Raw genomic sequence first — 17,932 nt, 5'->3', positions numbered from 1 at the left:
ACAAGGAATTCAAAAGAGGTGGGAATAATATAGTGGAAAAATTGGGCTATGTTGTGGAGGTGGAAATAAGCAATATTGGCAATGGAAAGTGTGTAGGGGTTAAAGCCCAGCTCAGGATCAGAATGCTAAAATTGTGAAAGTTTCAATACAGGAGTATGGTTAAGGAGGAAGATTGACTTAGTGCCAAGAAAGCAGTTTCTGATAGGAGTCAGTGAATTTAGTGTTACTGATGTTGAGCTGGAGGAAGATAGGATTCGTCCAAAACTTAATACCAAACAAGCACATGAAGATAGTCAAAGGGTTGAGAGAAGTGGAGGAGAGTTGAACTTGGTATATAATCAGTGTACATGGGAAAGCTTATGGGTGCAGTCACTGAGGAGCAGCAAGTAGATAAAGAGGAGGTCAAGGATAGATTATAGAAGTTATCAAAAGAGATTGTGCAAGGCAGGGAAAGGAAGTTAGAATGAAGAATTGATTAATTTCTTATAGGACCAACTGCTTTTCTATCATTATCTCCTCAGTTGAGGAGATAAAGGTGAGTACTGCAATATTTTCTGTTGGTGAATGTATTTACATGTGCTGCATTCCATCTGCTCTTGGAATTATTAGTAAACTGGCTTTTAAAATTTCTAAAAATTCTTTCATGAGATGTGGGCATTGCTGGCTAGGCCAGCATTTATTTCCCATCCCTAATTGCCTTTGAGAAGGTTGTGGTGAGCCACCTTCTTGAACCACTGCATTCCTTGTGATGTAGGTACACCCACAGTGCTGTTAGAGGGGGAGCTCCAGGATTTTGACCCAGTGACAGTGAAGGAACGGCAATATAGTTCCAGGTCAGGATGGTGAGTGGCTTGGAGGGGAATTAAAAGAAGAGCTGGAATGAGTTCTTGTAACTAAACAAAAGGAGAGCTAATTGACCTAATCCCAAATTTCTGCCGATAATACTCTGACAATTCTCAAGCATTGAGACACGTATAGGAGTGACCCAGGTTTTCCCTCCAACCTAATGAGGGTGTGATTCACCAAATGCTCTAAGATGAGAAAATTCATTTGTGTAGAGAATAAAAGGCATGGTTCGGATATGTACAACAGGCCATGTTACCAGATCTTCTTACTTCTCTTTAAGTAATAATGAATCATCACAAAGTTACAATAACCTGCTCCTTTCCCGAATGGAACAGCAAGCTACTGAATATCTCGAGAGTCCAGATTGTGATAAACATTACTTCTTCATTTTTCTTAATACACTTATGATTTCCATTAATGAGAATCATACAAGAGCTGTCTGGCCTCCATAGAATGCTCGTTTGTTTTCATATTGCTGTACAAAATTGCAATGTTGATAATGCTATAGATAAAGGCACACACATTCACAACTTATTTTATTACATGCAAATAACCTGAACAGCCCAGATTGTTGTAGCTCAAAGTTTTGCATGTTATTAGGCTGTTAAACAGAAAAAAAATTGATATTTTATGCAGGCAAAACAGTTGCCAAGCTAATTAAGGAACTCAAAGTATTATAGTATTCTTCTGATAACCCAAGTAATTGTTTTCTGTGGCACTTCAAAAATATCCTCATCAATTTAAATCCTTTCCAACAGTTATGTGCAAGCTCTAAACCCATTAGGAATCACTATATTAAAAAAATTAACAGTTGCGATTTACAAATACAAGACACACAAATCTTAACTCTTGAAATAAGTGACAATGCTTTCCATCTTCATTACACAGTGAAAAAGAATCAATACCTACTGATAAGCATAAGCAGAGCTAATGCAATCAATAATATTGTGTATGCATAGTTTCCCCTTTCCTCTCCAAGTAAATCAGTTAAGTAATTATCCCTTATAATTCTTTCTTGTCCTCCTTTTCACACCCCTTTATTTCCTAGTCACTGATAGAGGCAGTGCCACACTCGACTCCAATAATTTGCCCTTTCTGACAGAAGACAGGATTGGATATTTTAATTAAAATCAACTGCCCTAATTGCTCACTGAAAGCATCAGAGTTATGGAGACCATACAGATCCTAGCTTAACTACAATGGTGACAGATACATTTGCTATTAACGCCGTTTGGGGAAAATTGGCTAGCACCCTGCTCCTGATCACCATTCAGGAACCTCTTTTGGGGGGCACATGGGAAAGATAGGATCAGGTTTTGCTGTGATGCCAGTGCAGGTAAATAGCTTGTTGACATTCACAAACAAGTGTCACTATGGCAGTGCAATAGAGCACTTCCAACAGACATTAACAACACCCTGGGAACGTACAAATGCATTTGAGAGAGATGGAGATGAGGGAAAATTAATAAGAAAAGAATAAAAGTACTAGCCATTGTGAAGCAAATACTGCTTATCCATGTTTGTGTTTATAGCATTGAATTTATGTAGGCATTGAATGCAAATGTGGTAGTTACTGTCGGATTGGACATTAGATGAGCGGTGCAACAGTTCAGCAAACAAGCACTAATTCCATAATTGAGTGTTCCCAGGGAGATTCTGATTCAATGCATCTGGGTGAAGAATTTTAATACATAGAAAATCAAGCTGTGGGCCTTTCTACCCAGCACTCCCCAAGATTGGCACTACCTGCTGGGAGCATCCCAGCACTCAGTCAATCTAATAATCCTTTCACATCTTGAATCAATGATTAGCAAACCTTTTCTCATTTACAAACACAGGGTGCAATCACAGCTCATTGATGGCATCACTGACAAAAAAAGGCTCTTTTCCAAACAATATCAGATTTTCCACCATTTTTTCATACAGACAAGGCCCTTTCAAAAACAAATACATGTTCTACATTTTTCTGAATGCAACAAAGTAAAATAAAGGCAAAAAGGTCACTCAACTCATCAAATAGAAGTGGATTGGAGAGGACTTTATCTCCAGCAACAAATACAGTTTCTTCCCTCTAACAATTGTAGGGTCCTATGTGAAATAGGTTTTTGTAATCTTAGATATGAATTTGGGGCACAAAGATTTGTCCAAATTCTAGTGTTCCACTCCAAGGAACCCTGAAGATAGCTAGTGTAAGAAATGGAAACGGTTCAGTTAGAAGTATCTTCTGAAGCTGTAGTTAAATCAGTGCAAATTTAGGTTTTTAAATAGAGATTCCTTGCCAAGGTGTCTGAGAAGATTTCAGGCCTCTATCTCTCTTCGATCAGGTTTTGATTCCTTCCATTGTGTTGATTTCTTGGCACATTGAGCCGGATTTTCATGTTAGAGGTGGATAATGGGAGTTGGCAAATTTCTAGGCTCGGCAAGCCCACCTCAGGGAAAAATGCCTGGAAAGCAGGAGGGTGGGGAGGAGAGTGCTGGAGTTGGGCCTGCCGTCTCCTGAAACAATTTGGAGGTGACCACAAAGGCGCTGAATGCCAAGGCTGGCAGGTTAAAATGCCCGCCTGATTCTCTGGGACGTTGTTCCCATTGTTTTATTTAACATTAGGCTCTCTAGCCCTTACCCTTCACATCCCCTCACCCTTCCAACCCAATCCCTCATGCCTCATCCATATAAACTCATGCCAACCCAAATCTCCCCACCCATCCCCAATGGCACCTCATACCCTCCATACCAACTCATTGCACTTCCATGCCCATTCACCCAGTTTACATTCGGTACAGAACCAATGAACCCTATAGTAACAATGGCACGTGTTGAAAAGCTTAAAAAAAGAACAGCCATTCATAATTTTCTTTAAAGACCTTCTGTTGCTAAAACCCTATAAAAGTGTCAATCAACCAAACCTTTAAAGTATCAACAGCAGAAACTACAAGCACTTGACACCTCTTTAATTTGTGTTAATAAACATTGAGCCATTGACAAAATAGATTTAAGAAAACAAGCTTCAATCAAGCAATGTTTTTCTTTGTGTGCACCTGTTTTAACAGGCTAATGGGTATCTCGTTCTCTGCCAAGCCTCATTCTGCATGCTTGTAGAGGGGCTGCCCCAACTTCCCACAGTGGTGGCCTGGCTGCAAAAACCATTTCAATTTAAACTTTGAAAAGGTTGGACAGAGGGTACTTCCATTTTGAAGCATCTTCTCATGCACTTATCTGCCATGGCATCCTGCTGCAGATTTCAAGCTGCAAGGCCTCTGATTGGCCCTCCAGCTTCAACAGCCCACTTGCCATCCTTAATTGGATGGCAAGTCCCCTCCATCTCCCCTCCCCCCGCATCCATCCCCTCAGCCATTAATTGGCTACTCCATGGAAAATCACATTGGTTGACAGTTTCCCACACAGTGTGGACTGCTGAGCCCGATTTTAACCCAATGGCAGGGTTCAAGAGCCCACAGGGAAAATCCTACTCCATATCTTTTAGAAACAGGCCTAGATGGCACCCTGGGAGCATGTCAGTATTTGCAGGAATTGCCACACGTTCCTCATTAGCATGAACAAAAAAAGTTACCAACAAATATTTTAAAATTATATTAACTCTAGCATCCTGTGGTATTTAGTCTCATTTTACTTAGAGAATCAATTAAAGACAGGAGACTGGAAAGAAAACAAAACTGAAGACCTAACAAGAACACGATATAAATAGGGAAGATGCAACTTTTTACCACCACATTGAATGGAATGAGGAATCATCAATGTCACAAATACAAAGGCTACCTATAAATCATTCTGCCATCGCAATTCCATGACCATAAGTGTGGGGAGATAACTTTGTCCACCTTGATACAAGAGGTGTCAGCTGTGGCTCAGTTCATAGCACCCTCGCCTTTGAATCAGAGGGTTGTGGGTTCATGTCCCACTCCTGGAAAACCAAGAACTGTGATTGTACTCGAAAGAAGTTGATACAATCTATATCAAATTGATATCTTGTCATTGTACATGTTAAAATATTCACACTGCAAATCAACAATTCTGTATTTATTTCAGTTTATGCAAGTGATTCTAATAGAAACTTGTGTTCCAATCCTACTACATTTAGCCTGAAAGTTCATTACCTTTCACAATCCACTAACAAAGTTATTCTGAAATCTTAATTCAGCAGGCAATACAAACCATGATGATACAACATGTACATGTTTCAGCCATTACTTAACATTTTGAAACATGCTGCATTTGCCATAATGTATGAAAAAAATAAAATGATTATTAACTTCAAGAGGTGCAATTTTGTAGAAGGGTTTGGCATTGAATTCATTAATGACAGATATGTGTACACGGTTATGCCAAAGGGTCAATAAGCTGGAATAATGAAAGAGGAAATTAAAGGCTAAATCCACCAGATGCAACCATTATTTCTGTTCAATCCCTTCTAAAGCTATATTACAAGTATATTTTAATTTTCAAACCAATCTGCCAGTGGATAAATCCAAAATCACATCATGGTTAGAACATCAAGGCATCACTAATTGATGTCAATAATCCTGAATCAATACAGGGCATCATTTAGAAGATTGGCAAGCAGTTCAACCGCTATTGAATTTAACATAACAATTCGTGAAAGACAAGAACCATTGACCTGTGAAGGGATCCAAAAGTGGTAACTTTACAACTATGCTGTGTTACTTGATGGAAACAGTTTGTTTGATTTCTGTAGCATAGTGTGTTTATGAAAATTCCTCAGCTATTAAACCTACAAATGACAAGTGCATTTTTGGGGGATCAGTACATCTTGTTCATGTAAGAGCATCCAATTGTGTTTGTATGGTTTCCAACTGTAGAAGATGAAAAAGGAACAACTGTTAGTGCTATTGAACGTTACCACAGCTATCATTTTAATGCATGGAATGTAGAGAAATGAAAGGTAATTTTTATTGTTCAATTTTCTCATGATCAACTCCAGACTGTATGATGCATTTACCACACTGCTTCATATTCTAACTTACCTATTGTTCAGGTATCTATAAAACATAGCCCCAGGCAGAATATATTAAACTTGGATATATCACCTGCTGCTTAACAAAATTTCATTTTACAATCCATTGTACATTAAGAGTTGTAAGGGATAACTTATTGATTAGAAAATGAATGGTAAAATACACTAGCATGCAATTTTAAAGCACTCACAAAACAACAAATTTTCTTTAAATTTTAGGCTGAGAAGGTAAATGGAAGCTGGGGACTTTGAGACTAGAGTTATGACATTTTTATTGCGGATAAGGAATGTTATAACTCTAAGGAGGGAAGTGTTATACATTTCAAGGGAAAAGAACTAGAATAGCGAATGCAACAAAAGGAGGTCCATGGCTGAGACCTGAAAAGTAACCTACATCATAGTGACTTATACCCTGCATGCTTGCAGAGTCAATTAAATAAATGGCATGTCCATAGCATTGCCAGCGCTAACACTCTCGTCTCAGAGTTGGGTGTTCAAGTCACACTCCAGAATATGAGAACAAAAATGAACTCTGGAAATCTGGTGCAATACTCAGGGAGTATGGCTGTGTTGGAGGTACAGTGTTTCAGATAAGATGTTAAACTGAAGCCCTGGCTTCCCTCTCAGGTAGACGTAAAAGATTGCACTATTTCAAAGAAGAGCAGGGGAGTTATCCTTGGTGTCCTGAACCATTAGTTAATCCTCAATCAACATCATAAAAGCAGATGATCACACAGCTGTTTGTGGGAGCTTGCAGTGCGCAAATTGGCTGCTTTCCTATACTGCTGCAGTGACTTTTTTTTGTATTCTTTCACTGGCACTGGACGCTGGCATTGCAGTGTAGGCTAGCATTTTGTATTCCCCATTCCTAATTGCCCTTGAGAAGGTGGTGGTGAGCCACCTTGAACCACTGCAGTCCATGTGGGGTAGGTACACCCACAGTGCTGTTAGGGAGGGAGTTCCAGGATTTTGATCCAGTGACAATGAAGGAACAGCAATATAGTTCAAAGTCAGGATGGTGAGTGACTTGGAGGGCAGCTTGCAGGTGGTGGAATTCCCATGCACCTGCAGCCCTTGTGCTCCTTGGAGAGGTCACAGGTTTGGAAGGCGCTGTCGAAGGAGCCTTGGTGAGTTGCTGCAATACACCTTGTAGATGGTACACACTACTGCTACTGTGCGCCAGTGATGGAGGAAGTGAATGTTGGAGGCGGTGAATGGGGTGTCAATCAGGTGGGCTGCTTTGTCCTGGATGGTGTCGAACTTCTTGAGCGTTGTTGGATCTGCACTCATCCAGGCAAGTGGGGAGTATTACATCACACTCCTGACTTGTATGGTGGACAGTCTTTGGGGAGTCATGAGTTCAGTTACTCACCGTAGAATTCCCAGTCTCTGACCTGCTCTTGTAGCCATAATATTTATATGGCTGGTCTAATTCAGTTTTTGGTCAATGGTAACCCCCAGGATGTTGATAGTGGGGGATTCAGCAATGGCAATGGCATTGAATGTCATGGGGAAATGGTTGGATTCTCTCTTGTTGGAGATGGTAATTGCCTGGCACTTGTGTGGCATGAACGTTACTTGCCACTGAACGTTGTCCAGGTCTTACTGCATTTGGACATGGACTGCATCAGTATCTGAGAGTCGTGAATGGTGCTGAACATTGTGCAATTAGGATGGAGGGCAGGTCATTGATGAAGCAGCTGAAGATGGCTGGACCTAGGGACACTGTCCTGTGAAACTCCTGCTGTGGTGTCCTGGAACTGAGAAGATTGGCCTCCAACAACCACAACCACCTTCCTTTGTGCTAGGTATGACTCCAGCCAGTGGAGAGTTTTCCCCCTGACTCTCATTGACTCCAGTTTTGCTAGGGCTCCTTGATGCCACATTCGGTCAGATGCTGCCTTGATGTCAAGGGCAGTTACTTTCACCTCACCTCTTGAGTTCAGCTCTTTTGTCCATGTTTAAGCTAAGGCTGTAATGAGGTCAGGAGCTGAGTGGACCTGGTGGAACCCAAACTGATTATAGTTTGAAGTGATTATACTTCAAAAAGTACTTCAATGGCTGTAAAGTGCTTGGGAGTATCCTGTGGTTCAGAAAGGTGCTAGATAAATACAAGTCTTTTTTTTCCTTTCCCAGGTATTAAATACTTTTTGAAGGGGTCTGTTGCCTGGCTCCAGAGACAAAGATAAATAGTTATATTTGTAGCTTGTTTACTAGTCTGCCCTACTCCCAGACAACCACCTAGCACCACCATGTAGCTGTCACCATGAGTTGCTTGCGAGTACCCATGTATGTTATTCTCTCCTGAAGGTATTTCAGACGTGTGAATCTTAGCTCAAATTGGGAGCTGAGTGGAGTGAGACATGATCTTGTAGCGGCTATTGTTACATCTTGAAAGGTAATATTTTAAAACTAAATTTGGAAAGTAATTCCACAGGCTTCCCCATTCACTCAATGAGTTTATCCTGTGAGTAACTGAGCTATACAGATCAGGGAGTATCAATTTCATCTCCAATTTTCATTTAGTTACCTGATCTCAGTTTTGGTGATGGCATTACACTTGGCTTTAGGTCTTTTGAGCAGGGAGGACAGGAATCAGCTAGGACTCTTGCACCTGATCATTATCGCTGTTACAAGTACATGTAGACGCACAGTGCAAACAGGATCAAGGTCAACTCTGATACTCTCTCCAGATAGCCTACTGCCACTCACTGTTGAGGGCTTACACATGAAGGAAGACCACTTCATTGAAATGCTAAAGTGCCTCCAGTACCTGTTAAATTGCAACTCAGCAAGCAGCCACTCAAAGGAAGGGAAGAAAGGGTGAAGGTCACAGCTAAGCTGGATTTACACTCAGCAAAAGTTGTGTACTTTCAGCAAGCATCACAATGATCAGAAACATTGCCAGGGATGCCCTCCCTAACTCTCAGATTGGTAGTAGTCTTTTGAACAGACCCAAAAACCAGGATCCTACTTTAAAGCTCAACAATTCTCAAGATAAATTTGCTCACACGTTGGGGAGCCAAAAAGGCTTTCTTTAAGACAGATGGCACGCTTAAAAATAAGTAGAATATTCAATCAAGATGAAAAATTCTTTCCACATTAAATTAGGAACATGCTGGCCATTACTAATGTTTGTTGTAAAGTCAATTCTCGAGAGTGGTCTATCAATTTGCTGATTTACTACAAATAAAGGATTACTCACCTTGTTGTAAAATTCTAAAAGCTCTCCATGGTTAAATTCCAACAACATCTTTTCTGTATTCTGTATTTAAAACAAAAATATTTTTTCATTTGTAAAGAGAATGTATTTCACTAGTCAGAAAAATCAGTATTCGGTTTGGTTTATTACAAATATGATAAACTCTGCAGCCCAAATACACACGTCAACTGTTAGAATTATAGGGGAGTAGGACCTGACACCAAATGATCACGATAAAACTCTTGTCACATAGCAGAGATTAATACATTTCATTGTTTAGACAGTAATTTCCAGTTCCAAGTAGATCCTATATTACCCATTACTTACTGGATGCATAATAGCAGCTGCTGTTACAGCTTGAAAGTCTAAATTAGTCATTAATCCTAAGAACTTCTCTAAAAATCAATGGCCTGACTGAACTGTGCGTTTTAAATAGTGGAGGGAGAATTAAAACTAATGTTTCAGATGGGTGAACTCGGTTCTGATAAATGGTCAACCTAAAACATTAGCTGTGTTTCTCTCTCCATAGATCCTGCTAGACCTGCTGAATATTTCCAGTGTTTTCTGTTTTATTTCAGGTTGAGAATCTGTAGTACTTTGCTTTAATATTAGGATTGTTAATAGTCCCTGTCCAGTCATGAGGTTTACACGTTAAAATTTCGCAGGCTACGACATTTCTAAAGTTCTTGGGTTACTGCATCTTGAAAATTTATTCACATTACTGCATTATCAAAGACAGAATTCCATGAAATAAGCCAAACATCTCTCCCCTTGACATTCAATGGCATGCCCAACACCCTGAGGTTACCATTGATCAGAAACTGAACTAGACTGGCCATATAAATGCTGTGGCTGCAAGGGCAGGACAGAGGCTAGGAATCCTGCAGAGAGTAACTCACCTCCTGACTCCCCAAAGCCTGTCCACCATATACAAGGCACAAGTCAGGAGTGTGGTGGAATACTCTCCGCTTGCCTAGTTGAGTGCAGATCCAAAAACATCTCAAGAATCTTGACACCATCCAGGACAAAGCAGCCCACTTGACTTGCATCCCATCCACCAGCTTTGACATTCACTCCCTCTACAGTCACTGTGTATTGCGAATAGTGTATATCATCGACAAGTTGCACTGCAGCAACTCACCAAGGCTCCTTCTACAGCACCTTCCAAATACACAACCTCTACCACCTCAAAGGACAAGAGAAACAGATGCATGGGAACACCACCACTTGCAAGCCACACACCATCACTCCCTAACAGCACTGTGGGTGTATCTACACCACATGGACTGCAGCAGTTCAAGGCGGCAACTCACCACCACCTTCTTAAAGGGCAATTAGGGGTGGGTAACAGCGATGCCCACATCTCGTGAAAGAATAAACAAAAACTAAATAAAAAGATTATTCATGAGTAAATCAATCCATAATAATTTTACGCAACCATTAGAAATGAAGGATAATAATAAGACTGAGTGTGGCATCAAGGAGCCCTTGCAAAACTGGAGTCAATGAGAAACAGGAGGAAAACTCTCCACAGGTTAGACTCAAACCTAGCACAAAGGAAGACGGTTGTGGTTGTTGGAGGTCAATCATCTCAGTTCCAGGACATCACTGCAAGAGTTCCTCAGGGTAGTGTCCTAGGCCCAACCATCTTCAGCTGTTTCAAAAATGGTCTTTCCTCCATCCTAAGGTCAGAAGTGGGGATGTTCGCTGATGTTTGCACAATGTTCACCACTATTCGCAACTCTTAAGACACTGAAGCAGTGCATGCCCAAATACAGCAAGACCTGGATGATACCCAGGGCTGGGCTGCCAAGTGGCAAGTGACAGTCATGCCACACAAGTGCAAGCAAATAACCATCTCCAACAAGGGACAATCTAACCATCGTCCATTGACATTCTGAATCCCCAAAGCCTGTCCACCATCTGCAAGGCACAAGTCAGGAGCGTGATGGAATACTTTCCACTTGCCTGGATGAGTGCAGCTCCCAACAGCACTCAAGAAGCTCAACATCATCCAGGCCAAAGTAGCCCCACTTGATTGGCACTCCAATCACCACAACAAACATTCACTCCCTCCACCACCGACACATAGTGGCAGCAGTGTGTCCCATCTACAAGATGCACTGCAGGAACTCACCAAGCCTCCTTAGACAGCACCTTACAAACCCACTACCACTACCATCTAGAAGGACAAGTGCAGCAGACAGATGGGAACACCATTGTTCCTGGGAGCTCCCCCTCTAAACCACTCAGCATCCTCACTTGGAAATATATCGCCGTTCCTTCACTGTTGCTGGGTAAAAATCCTTGAACTCCCTTCCTAACAGCACTGTGGGTGTACCTACATCACATGAACTGCAGCGGTTCAAGAAAGCAGCTCACCACCATCTTCTCAAGGGCAATTAGGGATGGGCAATAAATGCTGGCCTAGTCAGCAGTGCCCGCATCCCATGAATGAATAAAAAAAAATTCAAATAAAATCAAATTGCATCAATCATTTGCAGGAAAGTTATCCATTTTCTCAGAGATCTTTACATTTTGCAGTCAGTGAAACAGCTGTTTTAATGAATACTAGAGTTGTTAAGTCTAAACCTTAGAAATGGTTTGACATGGAAATGCTCCATTAGATAAGCTAATGGAGCCCCAAGTGCTGTGAAAATTGGTTTACCAGAAAATTAAACCAATTCGTATTCAAATTTAATCATAATTTAGTTTTTTTGCATACAGCACAAATTATCCTTCGCAAGAGGAGGAAGAAGAAGAAAAAAGGAAAGAGAAAAAAAATCACAACTTATTTTTCAGCTCTTAATTGCTCAATACCATTTTTGATCGTGATGAAAGGGATACAGATGAAACTGAGCATTACATTCGAAAACAGTGCCCTAATTGGCACAGTTGCACTACTGTCTTAACTGCATCATTATTAAGGCAAATGAAAGAAGTTACCAAAAGGATATTTCTATTCCCTCTTCAGTGATAGAAAATAGGTTTGAAGTCCAAGCACGATTCTACACTTTCATTGACTTGTTCAGAGTGAAGTTTGTTTTCCTTCAGCTTCAAAAGAAGTTTTAGCAAAGCCCCCAGGCAATTCGGTATGTATGATGTATGGATTTGAAATACTTGATGTATTTTGGAAAGTAGCAGTAAGAGCAATTTTCAGGAAAATTTCACAAGTATAATGGCAGTCAATTAGACAACTTTCTCCTCAACAACACAATAATTTAATGACACGAAGACACTCGAACATGAATATCAACCACTCATTCATCGCGAATGACTACCATCACCACAATGTCTGTTGCTTCTGTTGTGAACATACAAGCATACAAAATAGGAGTAGAAGTAGGCCATTCGGCCCATCGAGTCTGCTCCATCATTCAGTAAGATCCTGACTGATCTGCTTGTGTTGAGTTCCACAATCCTATCTACCCTCGATAACCTTCGATTCCCTTGTTTAACAAGAATCTTTCTACCTCTGCCTTAAAAATATTCAATGACCCCGCCTCCACCGCCTCCTGAGGCAGAGATTTCCAAAGTCGCACAAACCTCAGAGAAAAAATTTCTCCTCATCTTTGTCCTAAAAGGGCGACCCTTAATTTTAAAACAGTTCCCCCTAGTTCTGGACTCACCCAGAAGAGGAGACATCCTTTCCACGTCCACCTTGTTAATACCATTCAGATCTTATATACTTCAATCAAAAGGATATCCTTCCATTAGTCTTTTAGATTGCATGCCGTACCTGCATACTAACGTTTTATGACTCAGGCACAAGAACACCTAGATCCCTCTGCACCTCGGAATTCTGCAGTCATTCTCAATTTAAGTCATACTTTGCATTTTATTCTTCCTGTCAAAGTGAACAACTTCACATTTTCCCACATTATACAACACCTACTAGATTTTTGATCACTAACTCAACTGATCTATTTCCTTCTGCAAGTTCCTTATGTCATCTTCACAACATACTTTCCTACCTATCTTTATGTCATCTGCAAATTTCGCTTCCCTCAACTAAGTCATTGATGTAAATTGTAAGTTAAGGCCCCAGCACAGACCCCTGCAGGACTCCACTCATCACATCCTGTCAATTAGACAAAGACTTATTTATGCATACTCTCGGTTTTCTGCCAGCCAGCCAATCCCCTATCCAGGCTAATATGTTACCCCTTACACTATGAGCTTTTATTTTCCGCAATATCCTTTGATGCGGCACCTTATCAAATGCTTTCTGGAAATCCAAGTACAGTATGTCTACAGGCTCCCCTCTATCCACCACACATGTTACTCCTTCAAAGGACTCTTATAACTTGGTTAAACATGATTTCCCTTTCATAAAACCATGCTGACTCTTCCCGATTACCTTGAGCTTTTTTAAGTGCTCAGCTATAACCTCTTTAATGATCGATTCTAACACCTTCCCCATGACAGGTGTCAAGTTAACTGGCCTATAGTTTCCTGCCTCCCTCCCTTCTTGAATAGAGGGGTTATATTTGCTACTTTTCAGTCTTGATGGAACTTTTTCAGAATCTAGGGAATTTTAGAAAATTAACACCAACGCATCTACTCCCTCATTAACCAGCTCTTTTATCACTCAAGGAAGAAGTCCATCTGGACCCGGAGACTTCACCAAGTTCCTCTCTCCCTTCCACTTCCTGATTTACAGCTATTACTGGAATGTTTTTTGTATCCTCTATAGTGAAGACAGAAGCAAAGTATCTGCTCATTTCCTCTGCCATTTCCTTATTATCTACTATTAACTCTCCATTACCAAAGCAACCTATCTGTTCTTATATAGGCTGTGTTGAGTTGATCCGTCATCCCTACTTTTTTTTTTAAGGGCAACTTCCAGCTCTTGGCAGTGTTGGAACCACAGGCAGCATCTCAACGTCATATCATCCTGGTTAAATGTCAGTTCCGCTTTTGGATTTCCTCCTCCACCCAGTTGAGAGGAGGAACAAATTCCTAACATGATCCAGCCTATTATTTCTTGGGACAGACAGCAAGCATTACAGGTTGAAAGTTCCAGCCATCACTGATCATGGCTATGATTTCATTTTGGGAAAGGTGATAAACTCACAGCTATATGAAACGCAAAGTATTACTGTGTAAGGGAACATCCAGAACTTCAAGCAAAACAAGCAATCAAACAACTGCTTAGCAGTTGCTGAATCTACCAAAATTAAAAAAAATAGCTTGAATGAACAAACTCCCCAAGTAAGGGAATTCATTTTAGATGTTAGACCAGGAAATTACTTAATAATTGATGTTAGTCCTAGGTATTATGCCAAGGTGGAGCATCTTTGTGAAAAAGTGGTGAGTGATTGTAGCAGGGTAATCCCATGGTGAGATTTAAGGGAAGTTCAGCTTCTCGCTGTATCTACAGTATCAGAATCTACGTTGCGAATGAGCAACAATGACTCTTACTAGTATACGTATTGTGATTGAGCTGTTCTAGGACAACAGGTGGGCATATGAGCCTTTTGTTCTACCTACATTACTAAAAAAAAAACAACCATGGGCACATTCTAAAAGCCCCCAAAGGATACAGGCCCAATCCATCCAACCAACCACTATCGGTCATTTAGAGATTATTCATGACCTTCACGGTTTGGGCCAAAAACTGTGATGCAGTTTGATAAAAATGAAGTTCACATCTTGTTTGCATTTCTTGCATCCTTGTTGTAATGTGACAGAAAGTTGTAGTATTCTGGGTTAGCATGCCAAAGGTATTATCAAAAGCTGACAGCCCCAAATAAGCTGACAAGAAGAATGATAGGTAAAATAGAGTAGTTACTGCAGCCAGTAATTTAGTTAAGAGAGCCTACACAACATTCCTTCAATTACACGTGAGGGAAAAAACAAAAGTACACGAAAGTCTGAACAAGGAAATCAAAATTTTGAGGCATATAATTGGTAGGAGGTACAGGGGCCTATGCCCTGGATAATATGTTACATTTTCGCATTAAAATCATGCAGTCTGATTCTTTTGTAAACATTTTCATATATTAACAGTCAATAGGTTTTTAAATGCAAAAGAGGAAAAAGAAAATTAAAATTCCATTTTTAACAGAACAGCTGAATCATTATTTTCCTGAGTTACCTCAACAGGAATTCTCTTACATTCAATCACTCACCACTTTTTTCACAAAGATGAGCTCTCCTATTGCAGTGGAAACATCAAACACTCACTTGATTGCTACTGTGAATATCTAACTGGATCTGCTAACGCTCATTACAGATTTAAAGGAATTCCAGTCTTCTACGCAGTGTATCAATGTCAGACAAGACTCAAGAAAGCCATAATTACATCACTTTTCCTCACTGCAAATTCCAGGTAAATAGCCCAAGAAAACTAATTGGTTTTACCAAGCTGAAATATACATGAATTACATTAGAGATGCCCCTGTGCTTAACTATCATCTTGCTCATTTGTCATCACCTAAAGCAATTTACAAAACACTGTAGTTAAACAGTACTAAAGATGGTTTCTAATGGTAAAGATTTAAACAATAAATGACACATTCATAATTCAAGAAAATATTAACACAAACTGTTTTGCTGTATCTTTCTCAAGCCCCAGTTATATATCCCAGTTTTAATAAACTTTAGCCCTCACATCCTGACCTGCACAAAGTCCTGATTACTCGCTATCCCATTTTCACTGATCTATCCTTGCTTTCTGCCTCCCATGCAACAAATATAGAACCCCTCTACTCGTTACCATTATTTGTTCTCCCTGCTTCTGCAACCTTCTCCAATCTAGCCTTTCCTCCTTCAATTCTCCAATTTTGGTTTTCTTTGGGACTTGTCTCAACTCTATTATTTGGAAGTACTTCCTAAAACTCTCCACTTCTCTACTCTGCGCCATTACTTTTACTTTTAAAGTCTCCTTAAAACACATCTATTTTACCAAATCTTGATCAACTGCAACACAATGGCTGGAATTTTCCAGCCCCCCGTCCCCGCCCCTGTGGCAGGGCCGGCAAGCCATTGAAATCTCCGTTCGCATCGACAGGACCGGAAGATCCCACCAGCGTGAGGGGCTGGAAAATTCCAGTAAATGTGTCTTTTCCTTTTGTCCTCTATAAGGAATGTTAAAAAAACTCTATCAAAGAGTTTTGTTGATCGTCCATATTATTGGTCACGAACAAAAAAGTTTCAGTAATCCTATAACATTTCTGTTCATCTACTAAGTCTTGATCTCACTTGGTCTTTCACACTCCATCCATCCTTTACCTCTGTCTCTGCATCGATTTGACCATTTTGCTCTACTCTTTTGTGTAAGCCTCTCCTTGTTGATGTGCCTTTATCTTTGCCGCTCACACCCTTCACTGTATGGCTCTTCCCTCTTTCTTTCAGCAGTCTTTCACACACTTTCTCTCCTCCCCCATTTCTAGTTGTCTTTTTCAAGTGAAGCTGGGTGATATAAAATTCTAGATTAACTGGAGTTTTTGAATGATGAGAAAAGACCATTCAAGAAGACAATTCTTAAAATGAAGGCATGGATTAGAAAAAACGCATTGGGACCGCAAGGGGCCGTGTTATAGATGTGGGATCATACTGTCTTTGTCAATGACTGGATGTGGGATGGGAAAATAAACTGAGTACTGAACAGATCACTAAGGCTGTACACCACCTGATTTAAGCTAAGCATACAGCTAATAACATGTATGTTATGTTACTGATGAGAATCAAGGTGATATATTTGGTTTGCTCCTATTGAGCCACATGGAATGTGAGATCAGAGAGAGGATTCGGCAGCTTGAGAGAGTAGTGTTGCATTATAAATGTTAGTTTGGGGGTATAGATAGTGGAGATGGGAAACTGTCAAAATAAGTGTTAGCTCAAGGCAATGGCCCAAATCTTCCAGTCAGCACCAATGCTGTGTGCGTTGTCACTGACCACGAAGATTTCTGCACCCCAGCCTTTTAGCCATTTTTCAGCCAGGACTTCTGATCCCAGCTACAGCAGCAATGATCCAGCGCAGCCTCCCCCTCGGAGGACTGATGAGCACAGGAGAAGATGGGCGCAGAGAGAACAGGCCCCCTTTTTACAACATTCGCTGCCATATTCAGGTTAAGTTTTTAAGGTCTCAAGTATTTCAATGGAGTGGATGAGTGGGTGCGTAGGTGAGCGAGTAAACAGTCCAGTCAGGTCGGTGGGGCTGGGGTGGTGGTAGGGAGGGAGGGTCTGGTTGGGCGTGTCAGGTTGTGCGTGTCAGGAGGGGTAGCTGGATCACGGGTTGGTGGTCTGGTCTGGGGGTGGTCGTGTTGTGTTGGGTGGGAGTAAAAGTTGGGTCAGGTCGGTGTGGTGGGGGTGGGAGGCGTGGGGTGATTGGAGAGGTTGTTTGTGTTGCTTAGATCAGTTACACTGGCTAATCACAGATAGAGCAGGTATTAACTAGTGTAACAACATTTCTAGGGGAAGCATCTGGGTAAGTCCCACGTATCTGGCCCAAGTCTCTGACACTGAGCTCAGGGTTAGAGACTTTTGCAGAGGGTGCTGGGCAATGGAAATCAGCCATTGGAAGTTTAAACTTGTGTGTGTGCACATGTGTGCGCGCGTGTGTGCGTATGTGTGTCACAACTTCCACAGGGTCCTGACATGCATCTCCCAACTTAAGTTCCAATTTTGACAATACGGAAACTTGAAGATTTATGCCTTTACTTTCGTAGCATTCAAAAATCACAATAGGATCTGACTGGATAAAAATTAGGAATGATCAATTCTGACTGACAGTGTTTTCTCATTCCCTGATTTAACTGGTCAAATCTATACCACAATGAAACACCACAGTGTAAAATTGTGCTCATTTTATTAAGTCCATTCAATCGTTTTTGATTTATTGTAATCACATCAGTTACCATTTGCTAGGGCTGTTTTCCATGTGTTC

General features: G+C 40.8%; 1 protein-coding gene across 1 annotated transcript in view; it reads right to left on the bottom strand.

The window, feature by feature from the left end:
• Positions 1 to 4,867: 4,867 nt before the first annotated feature.
• Positions 4,868 to 17,932, bottom strand: part of commd10 (COMM domain containing 10) — a 128,387-nt gene continuing 115,322 nt past the window's right edge. Inside the window, exons 6-7 of the mRNA XM_078566504.1 lie at positions 9,043 to 9,102; positions 4,868 to 5,676 (exon numbers count right to left, since the gene is read on the bottom strand). Of these exons, the coding sequence (XP_078422630.1) occupies positions 5,638 to 5,676; positions 9,043 to 9,102 (99 nt within the window). The 3' untranslated portion in view covers positions 4,868 to 5,637. The remainder of the gene's footprint in view (positions 5,677 to 9,042; positions 9,103 to 17,932) is intronic.

The sequence above is a fragment of the Cetorhinus maximus genome, chromosome 2 (genome assembly GCF_964194155.1).
Source record: "Cetorhinus maximus chromosome 2, sCetMax3.hap1.1, whole genome shotgun sequence".
Lineage (NCBI taxonomy): Eukaryota > Metazoa > Chordata > Chondrichthyes > Lamniformes > Cetorhinidae > Cetorhinus > Cetorhinus maximus.
Note: the sequence above shows the minus strand (reverse complement) of the source record. Positions and strands in the feature narration are given on the sequence as shown.